General features: G+C 45.6%; 1 protein-coding gene across 2 annotated transcripts in view; it reads right to left on the bottom strand.

Moving 5' to 3' along the window:
• VRK1 (VRK serine/threonine kinase 1) overlaps positions 1-25,418 on the bottom strand; it is a 351,956-nt gene that overhangs the window by 123,331 nt on the left and 203,207 nt on the right. For both annotated transcript variants that reach the window (XM_069637723.1, XM_069637725.1), the window contains exons 8-9: positions 19,816-19,948; positions 18,455-18,575 (exon numbers count right to left, since the gene is read on the bottom strand). In XM_069637723.1, the coding sequence (XP_069493824.1) occupies positions 18,455-18,575; positions 19,816-19,948 (254 nt within the window). The remainder of the gene's footprint in view (positions 1-18,454; positions 18,576-19,815; positions 19,949-25,418) is intronic.

Raw genomic sequence — 25,418 nt, 5'->3', positions numbered from 1 at the left:
CCCCCGCACCCTAATGAGCATTGTCAGCACCACGTTGAGCCTTCACCGGTGGGAAAGATCGAAACAGTCGATTGAGGAACTCTTTGATGAGATAGTGAGACCAAAGAGAAAATCTTCCTGGAGACCTGGTGTATCAGGAGATAGCCACCAGATGCACCTTGATAGAGGCATGTGGCAGTCCCATCTTGGCCAAGGACAACAGGTATGGAAGAATATGCGAGGGAGTGACCCTCAGGGATGGTCTTCTGTGACCGGCATCACGTAGCAAAATGCTTCCACTTGTGACCGTATCATTTAAGAGTCAACAACACTTTGGCCTTGGCAAGGACCTCCTTGCAGTCCATTGGAAAATCGTATCTTCTAAACTCTAGGGACGCAGGAGCCAAGCCCTGAGGTTCAGCAATCTGCGACCACTGGCAACTTGACCGGAGGAGTCACCGACGGGCTGAGAAGGTCCAGGTACCAATCTGCATCGGCCACGCCAGGGCGAGGAGTATCCTCCTGCATCTGCACTGCTTGAGTTGATTGATGACTCTCGGAGGAGAGGCAACAGTGGGAAAGCGTACAGAAATGGGCCTTCCCACATGAAGGAGAACACCTCCCCCATGCTCCCTGGTTAGTGGAATCTGCTGGCAAACTTTTGGCATTTGGAGTTATCCGCTGTCGCAAACAGATCAATCTGGGGCCTGCCCCACAAGATTAATATGCAGTCCACCTGGTCCTGCCCAAGTTCCCACTCTTGGAGGAGAGCAACTCCCTACAGCCCGGTGCCACAAGTTCTGTGCCTCTTTAGGGAGCACTGGGGATCGAGTGCCGCCCCTGCTTCCTGATATAGAACATTGTGGTAGTGTTGTCCTTGAAGATCCTCACCACCTTGCCCGTCAGGAACAGAAGGAATGACTTGAGGGCCGAGAACACTGCCCGGAGCTCCAGGATATTGATGTGGAGATCATTCTCATACGTGCAGACGTCCGGTGTGGGCCCCCAGCCCTCCAGGGAAGCGTCTGTGGCAACAGTCTCCTGGTATAGTGGGTTTTGAAACCCTGTTCTCCAGGCGATGTTGGAGTGGATGCCCCACCACCATATCGCCTGCTGGAACTCCTCGTCGAGGGGGGGGGGGGGAATCTTGTCTGCAAAGCTTCTAGACACTTGTATCCAGCAAAGGTCCACAAACTGCTGAAGAGGTTTCATCCGTAACCTGCAGAGCCAAATAAGGTAGATGCAAGACTACATCATGCTGAGCAGCGATTTGATGGTCTGCTCCGTGGCGGTTTTCAGTGACATCAGCTGATGCACTTTCCCAGCATGGCCGTGTTAGGCAATAATGTACGCAGTACCCTTTGGCTGCACTACAACAACCCGGACATCCTGGCAATGGGAACCCAACCTTGGGTATAAGTCTGTACTACACAGGTTGGTAGCGAGTTGAGCAGCCAGGCTCATCTCAAGAGGGGTCAACGTGAGCTGTGGAGGAGTTAGAGATTCACAGTGACAAGTATTCAAATAAACAATTACACACAAGGTTTCTTGAATAAACAATTAATTTATTTATTAGTCAGATAGAATAAGCCTTTTCAGAAGGGGTGAAATATTCCACAACACACAAATGTATTTCAAAACACACACGTTTCTAAATCAGTAAGTACCCTTTTGGGATGGCCCACAGACACAACCTACACCCTCAGGTGAATTCAATAGTTAGGGTGCTGGGGACATTAATATATCATTGTTGCATTCAGAATATTCTTAGGAATAGGTCAAAGGAAAAAGGTTATTAGAACAAACAAGAGATCACAAATAAGCAGGCAAATACTTTTGGATCCCCCAAGCAGAGTCATTCAGTGGAATAGGCTAAGCCAACGTCAATGGGCAAAAGTCTACATGAGTTGAAGCACTTCTGGTAAGTAAGAAAAGTAATTGCACAATGTTTTAGAAGTCTTTGAAGAAAAAGAAATATCAATGTAGGGCCACAAGCGGTTAGACTTGAGAGTAGTAGAAGGTGCAAGCATCTCTACAATAAGAGGCAAGTTCTCTCAGACTTTACAGTACGTTTAGATTGAATAAAAGTGCCGCAGATGACTTCTGCTCCTGTGCAGCTCTGCAGATCTCACTGTTCCTGGGACTCTGGAGACTCCTGCGCTGCAATGGGACGGTCACCGCTCACAACCGGCAATCTTCAATCAAGTGGCACTTCAGTGTTAGAGCTCCTCGACTACCGCAAATAGCAACACTGCGGTTCCTGGCTGTCGAGATGGACGTTCCTTACATCTGGGGTCCCACACACTGTTGAGGGGGCTGAGGTTCAGTCATTCCCCCTTCCTGGAAGACCGGAGGATCTTCCTGGAGCACTTGGCTAGCATAAAAGCAACACACACAATCTGGTGTTCCTCTACTTGGCTATTCGGTTTCCAGCAGTAACTCTGCAATTTCAACTAGCTCCGAGAGGATGTCAAGATGGCTTACTTTGGATTTGATTTGTCCCACCAACTCAAAAGGGAGACGTTGTCCTTGCAGGGGCTTCTCTGTCGATACAAATTTGGAATTTCTGCGCAGCAGCAGGGCTTCACTGGGTAAACCAACGGTCCAGGAGTTGCAGCAGGTGTCTTCAAGTTCTCTTCGGATTCCTTCATCCAGTGGTCGACTCTGCCTTCCAAGCCAAAAAGCCTCACCTTTTATGCAGCTTGCTCCCATTCAAGCTGTCAGTTACCCAGCAGGGTGGCTGTCTTTGCCGGACAGTCAGCCGGCCAATCACCACAAAGTGCATTTGGGTCTCCTAGGAGACTAAGCACGGGGTGTTATGGGCACCTCCTTCATTTCCTGCCCCCGCCAGACACACTGGAGCCAGAGGTGGGCTTCAATCGTGAATCCTGCCAAAGGCAAAATGAACAAAGAACAAACCCGGATAGGCGCGAGAGTAAATTCCATGAAGGACCTTTCTGAAAAGAAATGGCGAAAAAAGAAGAACGGGCCACTTTGACAAAATGGCACCCTTGGGTGCTTTATCGTGGCTGCGAACACAGCCTGCGGTAAAATCCCAAAATGGTAGTAAAAAGTAAACCACTGCCACCAGCCATTCATCGAGGAAAGGGTAACATTAAAATGTTACATGAGAAGCTAGACAAGGGGGATACTAGGTAACCCTCCAGCACCCTATTATAAGATAGTGTGTGCTGGGTCTAGAAAGTTTACAAATGTAAGTAAAAGTAAATTTCACTTTACTGCTGTGGGAAACAGTTTATCACAGAGAAGGAATAAACCTTTGGGAAATCTGAAAGACTTCCCGGTGTCACTGCACTGAAGTTGCTGTGTAAGAATGTAAAAGATGCTGCCTATGGAGTTCATCAGACTCCACAACCAAAAGAAACAGAGTAAAAAAAAATCACATTAAAATAAGAAGCACACTCTCGCCGGGGTTAAAATAATCAAGTCCTCAAAATCCAGCAAAGTTGCTGGGGGTCTCTAAGTTAGAGGGCATTAGCACATTTCGGAGAATTCTCCCCAACAGCCTGCTACCCTCTCCTCTGAGGAGAACGCTAGGCAGGTGACCTTGTTGAGTCTGGCTCCTAGGAACAGTGCGTTCTGTGATGCTGTCAAGCAGGACTTTCCATAAATGATGGAGAATCCCAGATGTGTCAGCAGCTGCACAGTGGTCTTCCTATATTCGACAGCTACTTCTTGTGAATTGGCCCGGATGAGCCAGTCGTCAAAGTACGGGTACATGTGTATCCCTTGTAGACGTAGATGGGCCACCACTGGTGCCAGGCACTTCATGAATACTCTGGGAGCCGATTGGGAGTGCCCTGAACTGGTAGTGCCTTCCGTGTACCACAAAGCGCAAGAACTTTCGGTGCTTCCTGTGAATAGGGCCATGGAATTAGGTGTCCCCCCAGGTCCAGCGACATCAAGAAATCTCCCTTCTCAGTTGGCCGAGCACAAGACGCAACATGACCATCCTGAATTTTTGGGACTCTAGGTACTCGTTGAGACGCTGCAGGTACTTGAGACGCCGCAGGTCTAGAATGGGCATCCAGCCCCGGGTCTTCTTTTTGACTAAGAAGTACCTGGAGTCATCTTGGAACTAGCTCTATCGGCCCTTTTCGTAGCATGGCCCATACCTCCTGCAGTAGTTGAGGGATGTGCTGCTCCTGCCGGGCCACCGGAGGGTTCCGCTGACACTTGTGTAGAAACTCCAGGGTATGTCCATCGACGAGAGCATCCAGCACTCACCTGTCAGTGAAGATCTTCTCCCCCTCGATGATGAATCCAGTCAGCCGGCCTCCCACCAAGGTGCATGGGTGGGGACCCGAAGCGACGTCCTGGCCTGTTCAGTCCTGCAAAGAGGTCAGGGTTGCTGTAGTGCACCGAAAGGGCATACAATCTTGCCTAAAAACGACTCCCCTTAGACTTCATCTGGGAGCAAGACAGAGGCAAAAGGGGCGATGATCTTGCATTTGCTATAGGGAGTGAGTTAAATGACCTTAATGGTTGCAAAATCTTTCTATCACCTCCCGTTTGGCATACCCCAAAAGGCAAAGTTCATCTTTCACTAACATTACTTCGAATACCAATTTTGAGGGGACATGCAAGAACACTAGCTAAATCAATTCCATTAAATTCAATTTGTGCCATGTCTCTTTATTGAATTGCTGTTAGACATGGAATAATGTCCAGGAGCCTCAATACATTTGACCTGTCTAATGTCAACAGCTTCATTGAGTCTGCCATCCTTACCAGGAGGAGACATCAAGTAAACTTGAATTAGGGAGATTTCACATTTTGTATACTTCATACCCTCTCCTAGTGAGACTCCCAGCACTTTTTGCTGGAATTCTGGACCTTTACCTTTCTATCCTGAATGAGTGGAGCCTTTTCCCACCCATTTGTTCTCATTTGCTCTGACTTTTGGAACTCTGTTCTCTGTGTTTTACTTCCCTCCATATCTCTTATGGCATGGAACAGGTTACTTACCTGTAACTGTAGTTCTCCAGCATGGGTCTGGCATGGAGTCACAGGTTCATGAATATTCCCTGTCGGAGGGCCAGGAATACTCGGTAAAAAAGAAAGCAGTCTTGCTTTAAAAGCTTGAAAATTGCTTTTCTACCATTAACCAATTGCTGCAGTCTGGGTCATACTGCACCCATTCAATGACTAATGTCTCCCTAAGCCCCATCCCTGGTGGCCATCTTCAGATTTGAAAGCACACAAAGTGACAATAAGAACCAGTAAGAGCCACAGCGGGGAAGGAGGGTTTGCATGTGAATCCAGGCCAGACCCATGCTGAAGAACAACAATTACAGGTAAGTAACTTGTTCCTTGTCCAGCATGGGTCTGGCATGGACTCACATGCTCATGAATACGACTACACAGCAGTACATCACCACAGGAGTTGGCAAGGCTCAACAGAAATACAACCACTTACCGCTGGAACAGACTCAGCTCAAACAAACAGGTTGTGTAGCACCATCTGCCCGACTCTTGACCTCCTCCCTGGAATCCCTGTTGACGCAGTAGAATGAATTTCTTGAAGGTGTGCCTAGACCTCCACGTAGCAGCCTTGCAAATGTCCAGCAGGGAAACACCAGAGAGAAACCGTGTCATTGCTGCGACGGCTCTGGAGGAATGGGCTCTCAGCCGGCCAGAAGAGGTCGGTTGGCCAGACGATGACAGTGCATGATGCAGCAGGAGAGCCACCTGGATAGGGAGGCCTTCAACAGGGCTTTCCCGTGATTCACAGGTCCAAAATGTACAAAGAGTTGAGACGTTGCAGCGACCTTTCAGCGGCGAGGAAGGATTCTCAACAAAGACTGGAAGCACCAAGGATTAGATGAGAAGGAATTCTGAAGGAACCTTCGGCATAAAGCTGGGGTGGGTCCAAAGCACCACCCTCGTAGCATGCAAGGACAAGTATGGACACTTGCAGGAAAGGGCCTGAATCTCTTCGACCCAGCTTGGGTTCAGTGATGTTGAGTCATGGTGCAGTATTGTTACGCCTTCTCTGGAGAGGTAGGGAAGAGGGGGCAGCCGGCGCCATCATCATGCAGAGCAGTTCTGGGTACCAGATCTGGCGAGGCCAACCTCAGGGCGATGAGTGTCATTTTGCTGTGACATCGTTTAATTGTGTTGATCACGCGTAGCAGCAAATGGATTGAAGGGAACATGTACAGGAAAAAGGCCCTTGCATGTGAACGAAAACGCATCTCCCAGGCTCCGCAGCTAGGGAAACCTGCTGGCGAAAGCCTGGCACTTTGCTGCCGTTGCAAAAAGGTCGATCTGGGGTCCGCCCCACATGCTGAAGAGACAACGTTGGTGCCTGCTGGAGCTCCCATTCATGGCAGGATCAGAGCTCCATGCTGAGGGAGTCAGCAATGGTGTTTTTGATGCCAGATGAGAAAGATGTCCACTGGGCCTGCACCTTCAAGGAGAGAGTGGGGGAGCGGGTCCTGCCCTGCTTCCAGATGTAAAAACACAGTTGTGGTGTTGTCTGTTGATCCTCACTACCCGCCCACGCAGAAGAGGTAGGAAAGACTTGGGGCCCAAAACGTGGCCCACAGCTCCAGAACATTGTTGCGCAGAGCCTTCTCCTACAGAAGCCAGACACCTCTGGTGTGGGACTGTCTGCTGTTGAGCCCCCCTGCATCCATCCAGCGAGGCACCTGTAGTGACCGTAGCCTGGAACGGGGGAACCTGAAACAGGTCTCCCTGCGTAAGGTGCTTGCAAACTCCCCACCGCTGAATGGCTCGTCTGAAATCTTGGTTGAGGGCAATCCTGTAGGTCCACTTGCCCGTGATCTGGAGCCACCTGGTGTACAGAAACTAGTCTGTAGCCTGCAAAATGGAATCGGGTGAATGCAGGACATCAAGTCGCTGCTGGACACCGCTGTGGATTGAGCCGTAGTTAGGCGATGCACCTTCCCCAACATAGCTGCCACCCGCTCCTATCAGGGGAACACCAGAGATGCCACCGTGTTGAGGTGGGCGCCCAGAAACAGCACGTTCTGCAATGGCGCCATGCAGGACTTTGGATAGTTGCTGGAGAATGCAAGCTTCGTCAGAAAGCATATGGTCTCCATGGTGTGCTGCACCGGCAGGGCCTGAGAGGGGTGGGACCAGATGAGCCCGTCATCCAGATGGGGATAGACATACCCTTGGTGCCGATTTCAGACCAAAGGGCAGAGTCTTGAACCAAAACTACTACTACTACTTCACAAATATCAGTACGCAGTGAACACACAACCTGTTTTCTACTGTCGGGTATGTATTTATGGCACCTATACACGTGTTTCCCAGACAGAAAACAGGGCAGGGGGGACAGAGGAAAAATACATCCATAACCATCATACTAGGCCTTGTGACATTCTGACCATGCAAATGCAGTGACAAAAGTGCAATGGCTGAGCAAGTTCTAAGGGGAGCCAAGAAGAGCAAATGGCAGGGGAATAAAACAGGGAAAGGGAAAAGCAAGCGCGAAGTACAGGGTGGACCAGATTCAGGCTAATCCAGGAAATAAAGTTCCTTCACAGCAGGACCCAGAGGAGTATTTTACCGCCTCTGCCACCTCCCAGCCGAACAGCACTCAGAGAGCACTCTTCGAGTGTAGGCCAGCTTGCATTTTTCTAGAGTCACAGGTAGTAATGGGCACGCCTCCTCACCGCCAATGCAATTTAAGCCAAGTTCTTTTAAAACCAGTCTATTAAATAAAATTCAAGGAGAAATTAAACAGCAATCTTGCAGCCTCAGAGGGTCTCCAGCAAAACAGCACTCAGAACACTCTTGAGTATGGTTTTTCCTATATAAAAGCAGACTTTATTGGCCATCGAGGCATTAGGTGATCTGGTTTGTGGTAGTGGGGTTGGTCTCAAATACTAGCTGGATGTCAACTGGGTACAGCTGAAATGATTCAAGGGATCAATTAGGTCAGCCACCAGGCAAATGTAGGCATGCAGATATATGAACTATGATGGGGCTGACAATGAAACGTCTTATGTGGAAATAAGCTCTCCACATGCTGCTGCGACTGGGGCCTAGTCCCTTCAAATCATACAGGGATCAGGGCACCCCCCTACCAGTCCTTCCCAGTATCTTTCACCAGCACTTGCCCTCGGGCTCCCTTTCCCAGACTATCCCAACCCACTCCCCCTGTCCACTGCACTTTTCCTCCCCTCACCACTTTTTCTTTGGCGGTGAGCGGCAGTCTGTGCAGCTACTCTTGGACCTTGGACTTCTGGTCTGTCTTCACTGCCCCTGTTACCAGAAGGAGGAGCTTACCTACAAAACCTCACCACACCCGCGGAGCGGAGTAGCGGTGAGTGGCAGTCTGTGTAGTCTAGGCAGCGATGGCTGCCTCACCCCCCTGTTTCAACTTTTGTAAAAGATGATGAAAAGCGTTGCTTAAGAAGTGCGCACTTGCGCTTGGAGGGTGAGAGATCTTTAATTTCTGGTCATCAGCAACAATTGCAAAATAACGTTCTTTCTCAGCCCTCAACTAAACTCAACAAAGGCAAAGGACTTGAAAGTAGCCGGGAAAGAAGCCGAAAGAAATTACTTTTCATCTAGTCAAACACGCCCACTATCAGCATCGCTCCCCACGACAGGATTGCCTCCCATCCTGCCCCACCCCTCCTCGACCCTTGTTCCCCAGCCCCCTTACCTGCGCCCTCCCGAGGGTGGTCACAGTCGGTGGAGCGGGGGGAGGTGCATCCGGTTGGTGGTGTTTTGGTGGTGGAACCGGGCGGGAAGCTGACGCCGAGGTCCGGAATACAAGTCTCTCCGGGGAACAGACGCGTACCCCTGTGCCAGCAAGAGAGGAGCGGGGGATTGGGCCAGAGCGGGTCCCGAGGACCAGCAGATTCATCAACGTGCTGAGCAAGACGGCGTCCTAGAGCCGGCGTCGGAGACCGCCCCCCTCACTCTGGCAGTCAATGCTGGGAGTGGCCTCCAGGAACTCCGGATCATGCAGGCATCGATTCATTCCGGTCCTAAAGCCTGCACAAATGGACAAAGTCCGATTGTGCCTCCTGGTCGGTGGTCTCGACAAACAAAAAACGGCTCTGTAAAGGACTCTAACAGTCTGGAATCCACAGATATGTTACACTCCTCTGCAATCCAAAGTACGCCCTGTGTGGGATCAGTTTCCAAGAACCAAATTCAGAACGCAAAGAAAAGAACGCGAACTGAAATAGAAATGCACACGACTTCAAACGTGTGGCCAAAAAAAGAAACGTACCGAAGGGGAAAAACCTTCAAAGTACCCTTTAAAAAAAAACACTACCGTTATTAAAGGCCAAGCATGGCTCAAACAAACTTGTAAGACCTCAGCGAAAGAACAAATCGACCTCCTTCAGCATTATGAAACACTTCTTTCATTCCTGCTCAAATAAACTACTTACAGATACCACTGAACTCTGATGCTGAAATTTTAGAAGCAGTTTCAGAACATCAACCATTCCATAAACATAGAAAGCAGGATGTTGAATTAGCAGTCAATGATTTAACATCCCCACCTTCTGAATCAGCTGTACCATCTGAAGGTCAACCTATACAACAAGCAAAAGTCTCATCGCCCACACAGCCTGTTGTGCGGTCACCCATAAACGAAAATCTACATGAAGAACAAACAGCACTCCTTCAGTCTGCACAAGAAAAAGAGATGCCTAGCTCTGGGTCAGAAGAGGCTTACGCCCACACCATCCAGATTTAGGGGCCTCTGGTCTCTCGTCTGGCTATCGAACACCTATAAAAAAGTCTTATGCTAAGGCCTCTCACACCCAAACAAAAACCGCCAACAGATGGATACCAGCAGCTGTTCAGCTGCATCGGCAGCCATACCTGAACAAACGTCTTATAAATCTGTCAAAGATGAAAAACCTTCAGATGAAAGTAAACGGCTCTCGCAAGAAAACCTGCCTCGTAGAGACATTAGACCAGCACTAGCAAGTGACCAACCTTGGAAAACTCAACCCCAGGCGTCAAACCATCAGCAAAAAGAGGTTTGACTACCAAAGAGCTTCCTTGGACACCTTTATCAATATCACCCCAAAGAGACTTCCACCTTTAACTTCTCTGTCCTCACTGTAAAAAAAAAAAAGATGTTCAAACACACAGCCTCCGACAACACCAAAGGACACTCCAACGAAAAAGCCGGACATTTTTGCTGTTATGTCTGCAGTCACAATCACACTAGCCCCCTTCAGTAAATTGTATGACACGCTGAAGGACCACACAACTATTCAGGATATGATGCATACAAAAATCATCTACCTAGAAGGCTACATAAAGGCATTAGAGGACAGAGCAATAACGCCTTCACAGACTATTACAATGCTCCCCCATTACCATCTCAAGACCCAAAAGATTTTTTACCATCCACAAATGAGTCAAATTACCTTAGAGTATTTAAGGAAGCAACCACTCAAACACAGAATATCATAGGCCTAACAAAGACTTGACCAACATTTTCGGCACCTTCAAAAGCTACTACAAACGAAACGTCTACTGACCTACGGTTACCCTCTCAACAAACCTTCAGATAAAAGATGTCTGGCTCGTATTGGATAACCAACTTCCATGTACGAGTAAAACCCACAGAGTTTCTAGTGATACGGGTCAGGCTTTTTCTATTTTCGATAAAACGAAAATGCACCACCAAAAGCCCCTGGACAACCAAGCATTCAGTGGGCTAAAAAAAAGCTCCATGAATCACGCAGCTAAATCTACTGGAAATTCATCAAAAAAAGGAAAAAACTGTCAAGTCTATAAACCTGACGGTAGAAACTCGGTCAGAGACACAAGACGCGCCCTCGCTTCGGCCAACAGAAGACTCCCCTACACATGAGAGTCTGATGAAGTCAACATCTGACTGACGATTTGGACCAAAATGTATCTCAGAGTCCAAAAGCAGTGAGGGAAATTGCAGGGCTGTTCTTGACCTCATCCTTGGATCTAAAAATGACTCCGAATATACTTAACAATCCCCTTACTTCTTCTTTCTACACTCTAGAAGAAAGATGCAGAAAGTTAAAGTAAAGTAAACTGGCACTATCCACACCCGATATCTCCCCGCAAAGAAAAGAAAAGTCGCAAAAACAGATGCACTACTTAAGAATCCCACTGTAGATAGAAGGGAAGAACCAGCACGTTATTGGCCCTCAAAAAAGTCTTTTAAAAAAAATAGATTCTTACAAAAGCTTACCCTCAAGCACAAGACATCTCAAAAGAAGGTAAAAATAATGAGTTATTGAGGATACACTATCGATCCAAAACCGAAAAAAACTAGAGGGCAAATTCGAAATAAATGCATACTGAAGCGTCATTCAAACTGGAACAGATAATGGAGAACCATGATTAAGTGATTCTAAATAGAAGATCCTTCCTGTCCCTGTTACACCATATCCCAAAGCTTCTTTCAATAAAGACGGATGACTTGATTCTGGTAGAACCAAACCACGTGCATCGTATAAAGCCATCTCATACTTGCACATCTCCTCGAAAACAGTGAAAAACCTTTTACGAGATGCGACAAATGAAATTCTGAAAATGGGCTATGACCTAACTGAGCCATTGAAAAAAGACTTGCACAGACAAAAATCTGAATCTACAAAAAGTAGGGAACCAAGAATAAACTTCAAAACAAACCACACGGGGAAAAAAGAATACCAAGCAAAGACAAACCGGTTACAACCAAGGTCAAAACCAGTTACAGTGATCGATTAAAAATAAACGGGAAAACCTCTACATCTATATCAGTTGAGCCAGGCGCTCATAATGAAGCTTCATCAATTAGGCATACCACCCCCTTACAGAAACTAAAAATCGCAAACCCCAGTGAAAATATCTCTGGAGATTTAATTAAACATCCAATGGAAAATGTTCTATCATCTTAGAGAACAATAACTCAAGAAATATCAAAAACGAAAATCCAACCTCAGTTACAAGACAAGACATCAACTCTCCCAGGGACTCGGGCCTGGTTGCCAAAGGCACTTTCTTCGCAGCACAAAAAATAGCAACTCTTGTCCCCAAGGAGCAACTGTGAAGAAGACCTCCAATTTGAACCAAAATCTTTTGATATAAAATTGTGTTTGTGGAACACCCAAGGCCATAACCATTTGACGACCTTGAGCGACGTGGACCTCAGTACATATGATATTGTATGCCTACAGGAAACATGGCTGACCGAGAAACCTTAGATGGTTACGACATCGCCCTGGCACCGGCAAAAAAAAGGACAAACAGGTCGTCCTAAATCGGGTCTACTGACCGTCATACGTAGCATAATTGGGTCAAATATGGTCAAAACACTTGTATCAAACGCATCTCTATTGTCTGTGCTAGCAACCTGGGTCCACAAGAACACCAATTCAGAAGTACCTCTCATGACTGATAATTCTCCTTAACATCTACTGGAATCCAGTGGCAATAAAAGTAACATCTTCTCTGGACATGATCGAAAGCTCGTTCGACGAGGCCTTCGCCACCTATCTGGTCACAGATCTGGTTATATGCGGTGACCTAAACGCAATATGTCGAAGCGATTCAAAACTCAAGCTAACAACGACGAAATTTGCACCATCAGATGAAAGAGGCACCTTATTGATGAGTTTAATGAACTCTAGAGGCTTCTACCACCTTGACCCAGTTTACGAGTCTAGGGACCGCCTGCCAACATGGGAAAGAGATGGCTCTGCTACAACCATAGACCTTTGTCAGACGATCTTTACTGCAAATGACTACAGAGTTTTAGGTCATAAGAACAAGAGCCAGTGATCATAACCTTCCAACGACCACTTGGAAATCATAACACAAAGACCCCAAAAATGCAATGTCAAGTAGAAACAAATAACCAAGTCTCGAAGTTAAAATTAACAGCAAACTGTCTCAGAATTAACCAATAAATATTCTAGCTTGGAAACTACAAATAATGAAATACAGATTGACTATCAGCCCTTGCTCAAGGCGTACAAGAAACCGATGGGCCTAAAGAAACACGTTTCAACTCAAACAAATAAACACACTTATGATCAGCAAGTAGTGGAAAGGAGACGTGATTTCGGGAAAGTAAAGAGAAATCCTGCTGAGCTTAGCCCTCAATCAGCTAAATCAAAAATTACAGAAGAAACACTAATCTACAAATCCTGGATTAAAAGCTACTGCATGAAATTATATCAACAAGATTCGGAACTTATGCTAAAAGCAATCACAGAACATAATCCAATAGAATTTTGGTCACTCCTCAAAACTACCACGCCAGAAATAGAAGATTCCATTCTATAGAGTATCGACAAAACCACTTGGATAAAGCACATTTGAGTCCCTATTTCAACTTCCTGCCAGCTACACTCGGGTTTGCCAAACTGCATCGATTTCACCTTGGGAAAGACTTGACAATATTGGTGATATTGCTGAACTAATTAAGAAACTCAAAAACTCAAGAGCACCCGGACCGGACGGCATAACGAACTTGGACCTGAAATTACACCCAGAGGAATGGGCAGTCTTTATTAGCAAGGTCCTGAGAAGATGTGCAGAAACTAAGTCAATCCCTCCATCCTGGACAACAGCAATCCTGGTGCCTATCTTTAAAAAGGGAAATCGAATTGACCCAGTAAACTACCGCCCAATCACGTTGCTTGATCCAATTGGAAAACTTTTCGGGGCACTTTTGCTAAAGAAATTCAAAGACTGGGCAAATAAAGCACATTGTAATTATGACTTTCAATCAGGTTTTAAAAAAAAATCTTGGCACATCTGCAAACATACTAACTCCAAGCATTCTAAAAACAAAGATCATGGAAGGCGGCCCTAGACTCTGTCGCTTTTGTCGACCTAACTCAGGCCTTTGATCGTGTCGACCGGGCCTAACTATGGACTAAACTTGCTAGCTGGAATTGCCCGAATCAAATTCTGGATCCTATAAAATCTCTATACACTGATACAACAATAAGAGTTTGCCTCAGCCAGCAGGGAGTTCTATCGCCAGAAATAAGAACACTAAGAGGAGTAAAACAGGGTTGTCCCCTGACCCCCGCACTCTTTCTGGCTTCCATTGGCGATTTCAAGGATACAGAAGCTGCAGTAAGATCTTTTCCACCTAACCTTGGCCAGACAAAAGTCACTAGACTCTTGTACGCCGACGACCTTATCTTACTTGACCATACCCAGATTGGTATACAGCGCCAGCTTAACAATTTACAGGAGTACATCACTGCAAACAACCTGGAAATAAATAAAAGCAAACCCAAAGTAATGTCATTGGAAACGACTAACAGAAGAACAGAAACCTTAAAATGGCACCTGGACAGAAGTCCCCTAGAACAAGTCAAACATTTCAAATACCTTGGGGTCACTCGAATGGTTCATCCCATGAAACATCTATGCAAAACTCCCTTATCGACAAAACAAGGTCACTGGCAATCCAGAGAAAGGTCATGGATAGAGAGTTTGGTCGTTTTTCCTTGATTCCAGTGTTAAAATTTTATAAAATGAAGGTTGTTCCATCTCTGACCTATGGAGCCGAAGCAATGCCATTCTTACCATCGACACTTTGGCTGAGGTTAGAAGCATATTTTTGGAGATCAATCCTGGGACTTCCCAAATCAACCCCCGTCGCCTCCATCAGACGGGAACTCCGCTTACTTTCACTATATGGCTCAGTGGATTTGTAATCCTCTAATGTTATACAGAAAAGGTCTGCTCCCAAACATTTTGCCAATATACATTGAGATAAACAAAGAAATAGAGTCAACAACTACTAAAACTTTCATGAACTGGAAAAACGAAAACAAAACTCATCTGACCTCTATACAATGTAGTGAGGAGGAATTGATCAAAAATCCCACAAAAATGTTAAGACTCAAGGAACTTGACTGGATACGGACACTGGATGCAGCAGCAAAGTATACAATCACAAGGCATCTTCCAATAAACATCAAAAAGTTAAATGAACTACAATGCTTTCAGCAAATTTCTGAACAAAGCTGCCTGAAACCTCTTACAAGCTTGTCTCAAGCTCCTGGAAACAAACGAGATATTAGCCATAAGAGGCTTTTCCGCCTCCAGTGACTGTCGGCTTTGTAAACCAGCTGACACAAAAGAGACTACACGCCACCTTCTTCTGTCTTGTCCGGCAAATTCTCAAATACGAACTAAATATCTGAGTCATTTCTTCAAAAACTCATACATTACGGACGAGGACCTCTGGTGGTCCAGATTGATAAACGGAGCCAGATGTTCCTGGCAAATTGTCACATCAGAAATCCTGAAACACAATGGAAAAATGGACACAATCGTACCTACACCTCCATCAGAAATGGCTTGGAAACTTAGATGGACTTTAGATGAATCTCAATACATACTAAGAAACTTTTAAACCTTATCTGCAACTTTCTTTTGTAAAAATCTTTTTTTGATTAATACAAATAAAAAATGTTTTACTATATAAAGCAATACACCAAAAAAAAAAAAAAATAGTGATAGGAAGGGGATTGTGAAACGCTGCATTGCATGGTTGTTGCATTAGAGGTGCCATTTGGCCTCCGAGGATGCATTGGTGAGGAAGAATTTAACCCATTTAATTACTTTGTGCTGCAATGCTGTGGTACTCCGAAATCTTTGCAGGAGAATTTTAAGGGGAACTGTATCATATGAGAGCTCCAAGAAGAAGACAACTGCATTTCTTCCATACAAGATTTGAACGATTGGATTCTTTTAATTTAATAAGGGCAGTTTCCGTTCACCGATTTAGCTCCAAAACAAATGGTTCATCTTGTATGAGGTGGATTTTTCTCTTTTTTCTTGTAGTTGGACAGGGGCATGACTTTCCAGTATTTTCACCAAAAATAGTAGATTATTGATGGGTCTGTGGTTTGTCAACATCTCTAGGGTGTCTGTATTCTTTTCTCAGGAGTGGTTATAAAGCTAGTTTGAGGAGAACTGGTACTGATCTGGTTTGGAAGGACATGTTGAAAAGGTTTGCTAGATATATTGCCAGGGTGAGAAGGTACAAAATAAGACTTCCGACACATTAGGCCCATGCTCCCATTGATGTATGAACAGATGCTGCTTTGTGACCATAGGGTTTTAAAATGCCAGGAGATGGGAGCCATTTAGCTGCTGCTTGTAGCCTAGTAGAGCCCGATTAGCTTGACACTAAGAGCTGCCCTTGATAAACTAGCGCATACATAAAAATATGACATTTTACTTTGGGTGTTTGGGGAGGTATCCCAAAGAGCATAAGGGAATGTCTAAAAGACATTTAAATGGGTAATAAGGAATGGATACAAGGTTATAGTCTTCTCAAGTTGAAGTTACATTTGTAACTCAAACATTACTAGCTCCTCATTCCCCAAAGGTAGCTCTTGCCTACTGGGCGATGCCAGATACCCAGGCGCTGCTTTTAGCTTCCGCTCAACAAATGTTTCAATCTCTGCAGCAGAGTATCTGGAACTACCGGTTCAAGCACCCACTTTTCCAAGTCCATCTAGAAATGAGAGCTTGTTCCCAACATTATGTCAGAGGCATATGTAAAGTCAAGACTTGCTTATATTAAGTTTGGATAACCAACTCCTATCTTTGAAATATGGACTTTTTCCTAACATTATGCCAGGGAAATTATTTTTTCAGTGACCCCCAAATGCTACAAAGCCTGTATGTCAGCTAGAAAGGGTAACTAATTGTGACAGTTATAATAAATGGATTAAGAGTGATGACAATAACTACAAAAACAATATCCAGCAGAAAGGTTTAACCAACCTCTACCCTTTTGTACAGTGCCTCCCTCCCGTGAACCGGTGGGCCTTGCTAGTGGTGCTTTGAGCAGTCAGTGTCCTGTAGCTGAAGCAAAGCATCTAAAGAAAGGAATGTTCCCCATTTCTGGGATTTCATACAGCCTGGGGCTGTGAATTGCACAGTGCATTCTTGTCATGGGTCTGGGACCGTGCAGCTCAGCGGTCTGTCTGCTAAGAAGGCAATACCTGGAGAAGCCTGTCCACTGTGGTCAGTTCTTTTGCCAAGAGACCCTGTCAACTGTCACTTCAACTGTTTGTCATGCCTGATGCATCCTGGGGTTCTCCGGTGTTATGGCAGTCATAGCACAGGCCTTCCTTAAACACCTGCAAAGTCGTGCCTGGTGATTATCCTTTTCATTAGGTCACCAACAAAAAACAGAAGCCCTGAATATGCCAAGGTCATAGTTGCCAACAGTAGTTCACTCTGCACATGCAACCCTTTGACTTCCAACACTAGAACCAACAGTGCAAAATAGTCTCAAACTTACCCTGGATCTTTTTTCTGTCCTGATTGGGGTTAGAGGGCACAGGTTGCTCATCTCTTGAGGCTCCTCTTGTTCCCCATGTTTTCCAAAAGGCAAAAAACCTAAACCTGCAGATACCTGAGCTTGGCCTTTGTGGTAAAAATTGGGCAAGAAAACTCATTATTTTAATATATTATGTACTGCCTATAGTACCATCTACTGCACAAAGTCCCATTGCTTCCTATGGGAGATGCAAGCAACTTTACAAGCTACACCCAAGTATCCAAAACGTTGTTACTTACCTGGTCAATGGTGAACTCGGTCCCTAGGATAGGGCTTGGACTTTAGATAATATTTATTGTTGATACCGGCTTATAACATTTTCAGATAATATATTGTCCAACTCCCCCCACACCCCTACTTTGTTCCCGTGTTGCTATAGAAATTATGGGAGGGAATTCTGAAGTGTGGTGCGTCTGTCCCCTATTTTAGATGCAGCTTTTACTACCGTTTAGTACCATTGACCCAACACATTATGTGTAAAGCTAATAGTTGTATACTTGCCTGTGTGGACAATCTATTGCTTGACAATCTCTAGTGTACATTAATAGTACTTTACACCAAACACTTGATGTCCTTAATCATTGCCTCCTTGCTCAGGCTGGTTACCAAGTGAGTTTGGTGAAGCTTGTGTGTGAAACCTTTGCAGGTCCAATAAGACTGTCTACCCAAAACCCTACACCAGTAGAGATTCTGAAAAACCCAATAAAGAATTCACCTCAAAGTTATAATATGAATAACAAAATGTGTGCTTAATGTTAGGTTGAAGCAATAATAGCCGCCATTGCGGAAAAAAGGGGGGTTCCTAGCACATCTGAGCAGTCAGAATATGTGCACAAGATACATTACATCTTTGGGGAGTTAATATGTGTTTAAGTTTAGCAATAACCTGACAGTTTTACCATTTTCAATAGAGAGAAATACATTGAGTGGCCTACCCCATTTAGAAGTATTGTAAAGTCTGTTCTTCAACTTCATAATTGAATACAATTTAAATCTCCACTCACAAGCTGACAAGAAATATGCATGGTCTGAGATCAAGTATACATATTTTCATTTACTAAAAATAAAGATCTCCCAAATATTTGTTATTTATTTATATATGCATTCTTTTTCATAACATGTCCAAACAGAGTTAGATGCTCTCACCTTATTTTAGAGTCTCGTACATAATTTGGATCTTTTAGATTGTCTCCCCAGGGTAACTGACCACAGAGCCACTGGATCATACAATAACCAAGTATTTCCAGATCGCCACGACGTGAAGGAGCTGCAAACAGAAACCAAACCAACCTGGTTGAAATAACAGTGGCCGTCACTTTGAAAATTAAAAGTCCAATCTGTGTTCCAGAAGCACATTTAGGGTTGTAGGTTAAGCGCTTGGAAACCTAAGTGAAAAACTGCGAATATAGAGCTACATACTTTATATTAAAGCAGCCCAACTATAAAGAAAAAAAGCAAGTAACATTAGATTTATAATGGTGTTTTATTTGGCTTAATCAAAACTTGAAGGGGCAATATATTGCCCACTTACCCCCTGGTCAAACACTAACCATTCACGTTTCACTGTCTCAAACATGGCATTTTTATATTACGACCAGGAGGAGTCTTTTGTAAAGGACAGCCAATGACCATACAGCCAAATAACCCATGCTGATCATAGAATAACTATAAAGGCTGAAAGTTATCAAAATGAAACCATTAATTCTATAGAAGTTCCATTAGTTGAAACAAAACTCTTTACAGAACGGTCTATGGTATACATTAGAACACAGTGCCAGTTAAGTCCCTATTAGACGTGGAAGACAAAGAACTGTTGATGTCATGTGTTCATCATAGTTTTGTGTTTCTTTATTCTTTTTCAAATCGTTGACAGTGTGTTATGATAGGTTATTTATAACCCAGAGGTTTCTAAGCGCGGACCCGGGGATCGAACCTGTGTTGCTCTGCGTGGTCTTGCGTTCAAGGCAAGCATGTTGCCCCTGAGCCATCCTCCCGTGTGCATGCTCAAGCTTCTATTCCATCAAAATCCTGCTAGTGTAAACTCTAGGAAGTGTACGAAATCTAACGAGGTTACAAAGATGCATTCTAAGATCTTAAAACATTTTTTCTGCAAACAAAGCCGCGTGCAATGGCACAACTGAAGAATGCCTTGCACGTTATTTGGAAGAGACAACAACCACTAAATGACAGTTGAACACCTCAAATAACTGCAAAATTGCTTCCCAATACGTGGCATTGTATAAGATACATTAGCAAATGTTGCGATTCCTTAGCAAGCTTGTACTCCACTTACTAGACACTGCCCTTCATCACTTTTCCGACAGAAAAAAACAGTGGAAGAACAAAACTGTCAAGTTTACTGCTTAGTCAAATAAATGCAAACGTTAAAAAAAGGTCAGAACAGCTCTGCACACAAAAGAAATCATACTCATCTAACCATTTTCTGATACCTTTCATGAGTCAATTGTAATTTGTAGAGAAACACTACAGAAAATGTAATTGCATACCTACGCCCTTGTGAGCATCAATGCTTGTATATTCAAGCGTTCCATCATGGCACTTTCTGGGGTCCTCTTTGTATTCCTTGTGCACTCCTTCAGGACAATACCGATAGGCCAAACCATAGTCAACCAAATATACCTAAACAAGTAAATTTACATTTTAAAAGTCACTTACAATCTAAATAGTACTTTCATTCACATTTTAAACAAAATGATAAAGTACTGGTGAATGATTTACAGAGACTTATAACATAGTAGTTATCCCAGATGCCAGTAGGAATCTTTTGGGTGCTGATGTGATTGTGAGGGGGGTGGGGGGGAGGATTGTGTTACAAAATAGAACAAAAATTCAGTGAGCAAGAGAAATCCTTGAAGTGTCCGCTGTAAGTCTTTTATACGTTCCTCTGGGATAAAACAGTACTTACCTATCAAGCTACTTACTGTACTTTACCAACAAAGCATTGAATTCAGATGCAAGCAATTTCAGTGGCAACATGTACATAACAGCAGACAGCATGCCATTCTATTATGGTGGCGCCATCATTGCTTTATTATTCTTGCACACAATATTCTGTGCGAGTAAAACGAACTGGAGCAATGTTTATTGCAGTACCACCTAGAGCCTGTAGTGTGCAAGGCCCTATGAGCCCCCTACGTGAGGTCCGGTCTGAGAAACCAGAGGGGATCCCCACGCCTACTCCCATGGATCCTCTTTCCAGGTGGACAGGGAAAGGCCGTCGCTTTTAGATCCTAATCCTGGGGGTGGAGAAGCGAGGGAGGATCACCTGGGTGGAGGGCCCTTGGGGAGAAGGGAGAGCGCAACCTAGGTGAGACATGGTATTCCCCCCCACTATTCCCTTAACAAAATGAACCCTCAGTTCCCACCACCTTTATAGGTTTGTTAGCCTCACACTGCTAATTCAGATAAACGTCTTCCAAATACCAAAGTGAGGACAAGACAAACAGTTGTGAATAATTCCTTTTACGCAACCCTCCCCAAACACCACTCTGGTACGGAGACGAAGAAGAAGGCTATGGAGGAGTTTAAATGGAGAAGCCAGGCATGACCCTTTAACTATGGTCAGGCAATTGGACCAAATGACCACCACCTGTGGTCACTTAGTAAGCCCAACGGACAAAAATGTGGGCTGTTCACAAGAGACGCACAGCAGGCTGGAGTGTGGAGCCGGTTACAGCTGGAAACTGGCGCACTGGAGAGACAGTAGCCAGAGAAGCGAGTGCAGGAAGCCGTGTCAGGCAGAGAAAGTCGGGAAGTCCTACACCCTCCGTATCGGGCACAAGCGGGAGCTGTGGGGTGCCGAAGCACTGTGGTTGCCGCAGACTTCCAGGAGAGCAAGCAGCACTCTCCCTGACCGTGGCGAGAGAAGAGCAGAGACTGTGGAAGCTGGAAAGGCACAGCAAGGAATGGAACAAAGCCGATGGGAGCTTCCGTCTGAAGCCGGTGATAAGCCTTCCCTAAGAAGATCAAATGATTTGGAAACCGACATAAGCACTTTTGAATGCTGAAGCGAGTGCTTATAATCATGAAATTAATTCAAGGTGGTTTCACGGGTGAAACAGAGTTCTGAATACTGAACAAACTGAAAGCATTATTGATATGATAAATGATAAGTCATCTATAATGCGCCTGTACACAAGTGTTTCTAGGCACGAAAAGACAAAGGAGGGAAGACAGAGGGAGGACAAAACCAACATCTTACTAAGCCTTGTGACATTCAGATCATGTAAGTGTGATAGCGCAAGTGCAAGGGAGAAGGAAAGGGTAAGTGCAGTCAGGGCAGCACCGTTCAGAGTAATAGAAAAATGTAAATTGCAATTCGCCATAACTGTTCAGAATACTGAGAGAACTAGAGAACCCTGCATCACAACCCACACCAATCGACAAAGGTGAAATATGGGTAAACGCGGTACACCCGTTTTCACTATTGCGTGGGTTGCTTCATCTGTCCAACTTAGAACTCTGGGTCGAAATGCAGGGAACCTTACTACTACAACAAATGGCTACACTTAACTTCGGTACATGGAATGTTAGAGGGTTGAAGTGTCCTACAAAACGCTGCAAGATACTGCTGTATATGCAAAGACATCCGGTTGAAATCGCATTCCTACAGGAGACATTTAACAGCGGACACAGAAGCCACTTTCGGGAGGCCCTGGGGATGCCATGGATACTTATCATACTCTACATATGCCAGGGGGTGGGCACAGATATACACAACAAGGTTGGGTTTCATCAAACCAAAGTGATAAAAAATGGGGAATGCAGAGGCCTTATAATGCAGAGGCCTTATAGTGCAGGGCCCCATCCAAGGGAAACTGTATACACTGATTAACTATTACAGGCCCAATCAGGACACAGTGAACACTTCGACTGGATAGACCAGCAGCTGGGGGGGGGGGGGTTTAATCGACCGGGGGAGGTGATCTGGGCCAGTGACTTCAATGCATTGATGCAACCCGAACTGGACAGGGGGGGAGGGACCAGGGGGACCAGTCGACTGCAGGACATGTCCCTCCTGTGGGACATTGCTGATGTGTGGAGAGTGCGGAATCCAATGGCGAGACAGTACACCTGCCACTCCGCTCCCCATAACTGGGCATCGAGACTGTACTATTTTCAAGTCTTGCGCTCGTTACTGGGCTGGGTTAAAGGGGTGAAGATCCTGGCCCGCATCCTCTCAGACCACGCTCTTGTGCAATTGGAGGGGAGTCTGGAAGGCCGAGCAAGAGGGGCACTCCCATGGCAATTCAATAGTGAAGGCCTAACGGATGCAATATTCAGGGGTGGCTTGACAGAGACCATAGCTACCTTCCTCGACCTGAATGTGGGATCAGTGCAGTCACCCGGGATACAATGGGGAAAGCCTGAAGTGAGTGTGTGATACGAGGCAAATGCATATCTAAAGAAGCAGGGATCCTTAAACCGTTCGGGGGGAACTAACTAAACAAGACATACAGACGCTGCAGGCCTCCAATCCGACCCCCTCGAACCAAATGGAGGCTGAGATCCTCAAACACCGGCAGGAATTCCAAACACTAGCACTTCGAGAAGTCAAATTCATGGGAAATGCGAATAACATCCGTCAATATGGGCAGGGAAACAGACCTGGCAGGACACTACCTAGGGCAACTAAGATGGACGATTTGAGGGGGAGGATCCAAGCTACAGCGGATGAGCATGGGAATGATACATTTGGGGACACAGATGATTTTATAGTCATCTTTACTCCTCACAAATACATGCCTCTCAGGCAGATATCGAAGACCATCTAGACTAGGTGGCTCTGCACTGGTGCACTGATGACCAAAGGGAGCATCTGAGCCGTCCTCGGAAGAGGTATTAAGCGCCATTAAATCCTTACTGAATGGGAAGTCGCCAGGCCTGACTGGTTCACAGAGGAATCCTACCAGACTCGCTACGAGAAGCGATGGTGGTGGGGTTATTGAAACCAGGTGAACCAGGTAACAATGGCTCCTCTTATCGACTGATTAATAAATATTGACAAAATCTTATCGAAGATTCTAGCATTGTGACTATTGCCTTTGATGCCGACAATGGTGGAGGCAGATCAGAGGTGCTTCATGACAGGCCGTTCCACCTCGTATAGCCTATGGCGGATATTTGGGCTAATGACAGCGGTGCCCCTTGAGGAATTCTTGGTGGGTGCTCTGCTGGACACCACCAAGGCATTTGATTCGATCTAATGGCCATTCTTGTTCACTGTGCTACGCCGCATGGGAATAAGGGACCAATACATCGATATGGTGAAATTATTATATACACAACAAACGGCCAGGGTGAGGGTGAATGGCCAGATAACACTGACCATCCCATTAGAGAGAGGGACACAACAGTGCTGCCCACTATCGCCCCAACCTTTCGCTATGGAGATTGAAGCGTTTGCTGAAAGGGTTAGAGACTCACACTTACATTGCGGGATCCAACTATACAATCACAGGGTAATATCGTTATACGCTGACATGGTATTAATCAAAGATCCTAGGGAGAATCTGGATCCGGTGATGAGGGAAGTCCAAGTGTTCGGGGAGGTGTCGGGCTGAAGGTATACACATCCAAGTGGGTGCTCTTCCCATTGACAGAAAAAACTGTCCAAAATCGAGACAAATGGGGGTTCCAATGGCACATAACCCAGACTCATTACCTGGGCATTTACATCGCCAGGGACCCGCTGGTGGCAACTACCTGGGGGTCATGGATAAAGCCTGAGAGGCCATGCGCAAGTGGAGGAACTTCCCACTTAATATGTATGGCCGGATATCCATTGTCAAAATGAAGCTGCTTCCTAGGCTCCTCCATGTCTTCTTAAATGCTCCGATAGCAGTCCCCGGAGACTACTTCTGTGGTCTGAGAACTGCAGTCCTGCAATTCTTATGGGCGGGTAAGCCAGCCAGAGTATCGTGGGATAAACTGATAGCACCCATAAGTGGGGGGTGAGGGGGGATCTAGCACTGCCTGAATTTGAGGCATACTATAATGTGGCACAGGCCGGGTTTCTCGGATGTTGGTATGGGCTGCAACACGAAAGAAGCCTATAGAGGTAGAGACCGGTGGCCGCACCCAACCTGCTCAGGTCGATTATCCCGACATCTCCGAGCCGGATAAAAAATCCATGGAATTTAGTAGAGGTGACTTGCAAAGCCTGGGTTAAAATAGAGCAGAAAAGGAAGGGAGAAGTCCTCTATTAACCACAGCTCCTAGTCATACACACACCGGGGATACCAATTACTAGTGAGAAGGGCTTTGTGGATATGGCAAAGAGGCTGGGAATTGCAAGCTTCGGATAACTCTTCCCTGAAGGGAGGTTTCCAACACTCGAGGAACTGAGAGGGAGGGGGATGCTGTCCACTCTAGATGTATTTCTGTACTTCAGGCTCAAAGTGAACCTGCGCCTAGCGTTTGCCACGTTCCCTGAACAACCACAGATATCCCCCATGCTAGATAAAAACACTCAAGGGTCTGATGGGACGTCGATTGACCACAGAGTTATATTCAATGTTTATCCAAATCAGGGGTATAAGTAAATCGCATCCACAAGAAAAATGGGAGAGAACACTGGTGCGGGAAATCCCAGGAGACATTTGGAAATACTGCTGTGAAGGGATCAGGAAAGGCGCCATTAATGCCAGATTCAAACCGATTCATTTTAAATACATTCATCAGTTTTATTATACACCAGTTAAACTCAGGGAATCCTTTCCGGATACCTCGGCGAGCTGCATTAGATGCCACTCGGAACTGGCCGATTTTCTCCATGTCGCATGGAGCTGCCCGAACATACACCAGTTCTGGGAAGAGGTGTTTGATACAATTGGTGGGATCGCAGGCCAGACAATAGAACCTGACCCACTGATGGGATTGCTAGGCTACACAAAGGAAGTCCCTAGGAGTACGAGGAAACTGATCAGTCTGCTCCTCATACTAGCTAAATGGAGAGTGGCGATGCTGTGGGGGAGGTGCCCCAAAATCTCACAATGGAAAGATGACAATGTACTGTAATGACATGGAGAACGGATGGGGATCAATGAACTGACAACAGAGCAATGATACAAGCATATGGGATGCAAAC

This window comes from Ambystoma mexicanum, chromosome 14 (genome assembly GCF_040938575.1).
Source record: "Ambystoma mexicanum isolate Mex_15411 chromosome 14, UKY_AmexF1_1, whole genome shotgun sequence".
Classification (NCBI taxonomy): domain Eukaryota; kingdom Metazoa; phylum Chordata; class Amphibia; order Caudata; family Ambystomatidae; genus Ambystoma; species Ambystoma mexicanum.
Note: the sequence above shows the minus strand (reverse complement) of the source record. Positions and strands in the feature narration are given on the sequence as shown.